This window comes from Saccopteryx leptura, chromosome X (genome assembly GCF_036850995.1).
Source record: "Saccopteryx leptura isolate mSacLep1 chromosome X, mSacLep1_pri_phased_curated, whole genome shotgun sequence".
Taxonomy (NCBI): Eukaryota; Metazoa; Chordata; class Mammalia; order Chiroptera; family Emballonuridae; genus Saccopteryx; species Saccopteryx leptura.
In genome coordinates, this window is record NC_089516.1 from 716,134 (window position 1) to 722,635 (window position 6,502).

Consider the following 6,502-nt stretch of genomic DNA (forward strand, 5'->3'; position numbering starts at 1 on the left):
GGATGGCTCTGTGGCCTCTGCCCCAGGCACTAGAGTGGCTCTGGTTGCGGCAGAGCGACGCCCCAGAGGGGCAGAGCATCGCCCCCTGGTGGGCGTGCCGGGTGGATCCCGGTCGGGCGCATGCGGGCGTCTGTCTGACTGCCTCCCTGTTTCCAACTTCAGAAAGGTGGGAGCCCGGATAGCGTCCCCATGAGGAGACACAGGCGATGGGTGTTTATGGAGAAGGGACAGGGACAGTGACATCCACAGCAGGGAGTCGTTGCTATGGCTGCCGATGACGGGATATGGTGACGTTGATTCTAAACAATTAGTTTAATGTCCATTCAGTGGTCACACATCTGCTATATCTTCTCCCCTTTGCAAACAGCCCTTGGGGACACCAGGTTACTTTACACCCCGTGCAGAAGTCACTTGTCCTGTTTTAGGGTCCAGAGATTTGGAGAATGCATCACGCCAGGCACTCCCTCTGGGACGGAAGCACGGGCTCGTTCGTAAAACTGGCTTTATTTATTTATCTCATTATTATTGTTATTTTTTTTTTAATGAAGGAGGAAGCAATAATATACACTTTGGGGGGAGTGCTGACTGTCTGTCCAAGCTCCCCAGCCTCAGTTGTCTTGTGCCGGAGACCCTAGAGCAGGGGTCAGGAACTTAGGGCTCATGACCGTGATGATGGTTGCCTCTGGCTCGCAGACCAACCTTTAATAAAAAAGTAATGACATTAAAACTATAAAATATTCTCCTGTATTACAATCCATTCATCTCCTACCGCTCATGTTCATGGTTGCGGGTGGCTGGAGCCAATCCCAGCTGTCCTCCGGGACAACACCACATTTTTATTGGATAATGCGTCACGTCCACGGGTCGTTGTATGGCTCTCACGGAATGACATTTTAAAATCTGTGGCGTCCGCGGCTCTCTCAGCCAGAAAGGTTCCCGACCCCTGCTCTAGAGCTCTGCATTACACGTGACTGACACGTCCCAGCGTCCTGCGTGAGCCCATGTGTCCCGGGACCCAGCGGCCTTGGCGGGCAGCACTGTACGGACACAGTCTGGCTGAACGCCGTTTTGCATGAGTCGACACGCTACGTCCAAAGACGGGCGAGTCCACCCAAGCCAACGAACCAAAACACAGACACGACTCAGTTTATCAGCTCACGTCGGGGACCAAACCAGGGTCACTTTCTCGTACTTGTTGTGGCAATGGCCCCTCCTGGGCCGGGAAGGGGAATTGCAAAGTTCTTTCAAACGCACGATGTTACCACAGGCCATGTTCTTTCTTAATTTTTTTTGTCTTTTTTTATCCTCGCTCACCTGACCTTGTCTGACTCTCTCTCTCCCTCTCTCTCCCTCTCCCTCTCTCTCCCTCTCTCTCTCTCTCCCCCTCTCTCTCTCCCTCTCTCTCTCCCTCTGTCTCCCTCTCTCTCTCCCTCTGTCTCCCTCTCTCTCTCCCTCTCCCTCTCTCTCTCCCTCTCTCTCTCCCTCTGTCTCCCTCTGTCCCCCCCTCTCTCTCCCTCTCCCTCCCTCTCCCTCTCTCTCTCCCTCTCTCTCCCTCTCTCTCTCCCTCTCTCCCTCCCTCTCCCCCTCTCTCCCCCCCTCTCTCCCTCTCCCTCTCCCTCCCTCTCCCTCTCTCCCTCTCTCTCTCCCTCTGTCTCCCTCTCTCTCTCCTTCTCTCTCCCTCTGTCCCCCCTCTCTCTCTCCCTCTCTCTCCCTCTCTCATCCTCTCTCTCTCCCTCTCTCCCTCTGTCTCCCTCTGTCTCCCTCTCTCTTCCTCTCTCTCTCTCCCTTTCTTTCCCTCTCGCTCTCCCTCTCTCTTCCTCTCTCTCTCCCTCTCTCCCTCCCTCTCTCTCTCCCTCTCTCTCCCTCTGTCTCCCTCTCTCTCTCTCTCTCTCTCTCTCTCTCTCTCTCGACTCCCCCCGTAGGCAACACGGTAGCGAAAATCGTGTCCCCCATCGTGTCCGTGGTGGTGGTGACCCTGGTGGGCGCGGCGGCCGGCTACTTCCAGCGCAACCGGAGAAGGAACTGCTTCCGAACCAGCGGCAAGTGCCTCTCAGATTTTTTCTTCCCTATTTATGAACCGCGGATAAAAAATGCTTCCCCGGAACGGTATCTGTCCCCTAGACACAGATGCCCCCGTCGGCTAACGAAGGGCTTCCTTCTGTTGGGACCCGATGGTGCAGGTAGAGAAAGCTGGGCATACGTTTTCACGGAAGACGCTCAGCGTTTTGTTAGTTTCTCCAAACAGTTCTCTGTCCTGAAAGAGTTGGGTCAACGGCCAAGAAACCTCACGTAAACCGGCACGTGAGAATCAGCGGGTAGGTGGGAGCAGTGGTCCCCAACCCCCTGGGGCTGCAGACCGGTACCGGTCCGTGGGCCATTTGGTACCGGTCCGCAGAGAAAGAATAAATAACTGACACTATTTCCATTTTATTTATAGTTAAGTCTGAACGATGTTTTATTTTTTAAAAAATGACCAGATTCCCTCTGTTCCATCCGTCTGAGACTCACTCTTGATGCTTGTCTCGGTCACGTGATACATTTATCCGTCCCACCTTAAAGGCCGGTCCGTGAAAATATTTTCTGACATGAAGCCGGTCCGTGGCCCCAAAAAAAGGTTGGGGACCACTGAGTGGGAGGGAGGGTTGTGCATTTACCTAGCCTGGCCCAGTTATTGTTTTTGTATTTTTTTTTTTATTCTGTGAAATTTTCATCACCAGCGAATCTGGAAAACAAAGTATCTGGGTTGAACCAGAAACATTTGCATCCCCTGCCCCACCCCCACCCCGTCAAGAAAACGGGGAAAGAAACACAAAATCGGAAACCGTCCTGTCGTTATTCAGAGGCTGGGCTCCAGCCTTGGGGAACGGGGCGGGGGTGTGTGCGGGTCTCCCTGGTTTGCTGGTGGGTCCAGGCTCCGTGGTATGGACAGTCACCCCCACTGAGCCATTTTGGGGGTGTGTGTGGGGGGACAGAGGTCTCCAATGCAGGTCGCTGAACGCCCTAAAGACATCACGGAAGAGAGCACACAGCCAGGGGACGGTTTTCTTGCACAAACCCCGTCTCAGATTTTAACTGTCGGGGTTTGTTTGTGAGAGCACCCTGTGCCTGAGTCCGTCTGGGGTTCGGTGGGAGCCTGTACCCCATCCACAGAGGAGGGTATCCACAGTGACTTTCCCCGATGGTCTTTTTTCTTCTTCTTTTCCTGATCTTTTTTTATTATTAATTCTAATGAGGTGACATTGATCAATCAGGGTACATAGGTTCAGAGAAAACATCTCCAGGTTATTTTGACATTTGATCATGCTGCATACCCCTCACCCAAAGTCAAATTGTCTTCTGTCACCTTCTATCTGGTTTTCTTTGTGCCCCTCCCCTCCCCCTCCCTCCCCCTCTCTCCTTCCTCCCCACCCCCCAGTAACTTGTCCATGTCCCTAAGATCATTTTTATGTCCCACCTATGTATGGATTCATATAGTTCTTCATTTTTTCCTGATTTACTTATTTCACTCCGTATAATGTTATCAAGGTCCATCCATGTTGTTGTAAATGATCCTATTCTTTTTTTTAAAAGAATTGGTGCAAATTCTGAAAGGCTGACAAGCTGCCCATTGCCGCCCTCTGCTGGTGGACGGGCGGTACTGACCCATCCCCGCGGGGCGAGCCTAGGTTAACACCACACCCTCAAAGTACGCAGGAAAAGGCAACAGGCAGAAAAAAAACAAAAAACAAAACCTTGCTTTTTTGACAACACGTAGGATCACGACAGAAGCAGGATTTAATTCCGCCCACGCCCTCGGTGCTGATCCGTCAGCACCCGTGAGCCTGTGGTGAGGTTATGGCCAGAACTGGGTGCAAATATGCAGAAGGAAACATTTCTCTTAATGAAAGAGAGAGAGAGAGAGAGAGAGAGAGAGAGAGTTATTCCATTTATTTATGCTGTTCAAACGGCCTTAACAGACCCTGGCCGGGCGGCTCAATCGGTTGGAGCGTCATCCTGCTGAGCCAAGGCTATGGGTTTCGTTCCGAGGCAGTTGAAGGTCCGCTGAGGCCCCGGGCGCAGAAGAAAATAATGGTCCCCTTAAAAAAGAAAAACAGAGAGAGAGAGAGAGAGAGAGAGAGAGACAAGGAAAATAAAAATACATGTTCACCATATTTTTAAAGAAAGAAAAAATACGATGGACTATTCATGTTAACACAGCGCAGAAGAAGCCCAAGAGGTTATCATTAGAAAAAAAGCATCCAGTTGGGGTTTGGAGGGGCCCTTCTGATGTCGAGGTCTGGGGTGCCCCCCGTGAAATCCGCCTCTGGGTTCCATCCCCGGTGGGGGCACATCCGGGAATCAACTGATGCATTAGTTCCTAAGGAAATGGAACAACACATTGATGTTTCTGGAGGGTGGGGATGAGGTGGACCCTCAACAAATAGAGAAACAATGTTGCAAAGGTGATAATAATGCTCTCAGACCGGCTGTGACATTTCTGGTGTCTCCCCCCCGCAGCTCCGGAGAACGTCTGAGGACCCCGTTGTGTTGTCCACCGGTCACTCTGCCAACACTCCGTCCGGACGACAGCCCCCGTGGACTGCCCCCAAGAACACTCTCCTTCATGCTTTGGCCTTAATTCCCCTCCCTCCCCGTGGGAGTGTTCTCTGTCTCCCCCACCCCCCTGGACACAGATGGGGCTGCCCCTCAACACGCCACCCACCCCTCGTGCGGCTGGACGTGGCCACCAACCCAACGGACACCCGGCGGCAGGAGAGAGGGGGGCATCCAGAAGTGGCTCGACCCGTTCCTCACACAGGGACGTCTGACTCCGTTCTGATCTCATCAGAGACTACCTTCCTCGTGGGATCATGACGAGTCCAGGGTCCCCCCTGAGGGCTAAGCCACTTAACGCAAGGCCAGCAGAATGGCGCAGGGTCTGGGAGGCAGAGTGATGGACTAAGGGCGGGCAGAAGCTGATAGACTATTCACCTCCCGACCCCCGACACACACACACACACACACACACACACACACACACACACACACACACACACACAATTTGTGTCACCTGCAGAGAGAGACAGGCCAGATGGGGGCGGCATTTCCAGGGCACCATCGCTCCACGGGAAAACCGCCACAGAGAACCGGTCCAGGGATGCGTCTCCCTGTGACCTCTTGACGCGTTGGTATCTTTCTGGCAGACCCTGGGACCGAAACGGCGGTATTATTTTGGGTGGCGTGACCGTTGGTTTCTGTTATATTTTTTTGTTTTCTTTTCTTTTTTAAATTCTTTGATGCTCTGTGGATGCCAGGCGCTTTTGCTGGGGCTTAAAACATTTTTCTTTTGTCCCTGGAGAAACAGAAAAAACGTTTTGACGTCCTCAGACGTCAAAAAAAAAAATTCTATTCGGTCTCCTAAGAGTTTCAGGGAAGAGGGAAAAAAGGGAGGGATTTGGGCAGATCCGGGGGAGTGGGATTCGGTGAAGATGAATATGGGTCAGAGTTTCAGACTTGGCCGTTGAGTCTGAGATCAGACAGGGAGCTCGTTCACGGCAAACGGGGAATTCGTAAAGGGGTCCCCTGAAATATCCCACACCCACGTGCCGGCTTCCATGGCGGGTGGGGGGAGGGCCAGGTCTCCCGGGAGAGGTTTGAAAGCACGGAAGTGTTTGAAAAGGAAACTTAAATACTAATGGTCGAAGGGGTGATGGAAGGACTTGGGGGCGGTGAATAGACCATACAGGGTACAGGTGACGTCTTGTGGAATTGTTGCCCGGAAACTGGTATAATTGTATTAACCAACGTCACCCCCATAAAGTCAATAAAGAGATGTTTAAGAAACAGCTATAAAGGTCCGTCTGTGCCCGGCGTGACCTGACTTTTTGCCATTGCTCAGACGACGGGGATGTGTGTCAAGGGCCCCAGAAAGTTCTCCGCTCAGCTCGGAGGGGACAGAGAGACGTGTCAGCCAAGTGGTGGAGAGGGAACTTTCTTGAGGGAGGAGGGAGGCTGAACTCTGCCTGTCTGACCAGCTGGGGGACAGGGCGCCATCGTGAGGACACAGACCAGGTGCTGTTCTCCAGGTTTCATCGTTGGTGGCTCCCAGGCAGACGTGCCTGAAACACGGACCTTAACGATGTCAGGGGCGGCCGTGGAAGGTGAAACGCTCCTGACCCTTCTTTCTTAGAGTCTGGCAGATGGCCGCGCCTGGTTCAGCCCTGAGCTGGCGGCCACCCAGGCCTCTCTTTCTCACTAAGGGACAGTTTCTTAACCAAGAGTGCTGTTGTTCCCAGAGGAGGCCACCGGGCAGTGTCTGGAGATGTTTTGGGTTGTTAAAAATGGGAGAGAGGTCTTGCTCCCGGCGTCTGGTGGGGGGAGACCAGGGAGGCTGCTCAGCACCTTATAGGGCACAGGACCCTCCCCACCATGTCAGAGAGTCATCAGCCCCAGACGTCGGGAGGGCTGAGGGTGGGAAACTCTGACTTAAGCGTGAGAGCTTGTTAGCTTTCTTTTCCTGTCT

At 53.0% G+C, this 6,502-nt stretch overlaps 1 protein-coding gene across 16 annotated transcripts in view; it reads left to right on the forward strand.

Annotated features, from left to right (window-relative positions):
* XG (Xg glycoprotein (Xg blood group)) overlaps window positions 1-5,825 on the forward strand; it is a 56,629-nt gene extending 50,804 nt beyond the window's left edge. For 9 of the 16 annotated variants that reach the window (XM_066357700.1, XM_066357697.1, XM_066357698.1 and 6 more), the window contains 2 exons: window positions 1,923-2,039; window positions 4,498-4,657. In XM_066357700.1, the coding sequence (XP_066213797.1) occupies window positions 1,923-2,039; window positions 4,498-4,514 (134 nt within the window). In that variant the 3' untranslated portion in view covers window positions 4,515-4,657. Of the gene's footprint in view, window positions 1-1,922; window positions 2,040-4,497 lie in introns of all 16 variants that reach the window. The other 7 variants (XM_066357689.1, XM_066357690.1, XM_066357684.1 and 4 more) reach the window with 2 other exon arrangements.
* The last annotated feature ends 677 nt before the right edge of the window (window positions 5,826-6,502 follow it).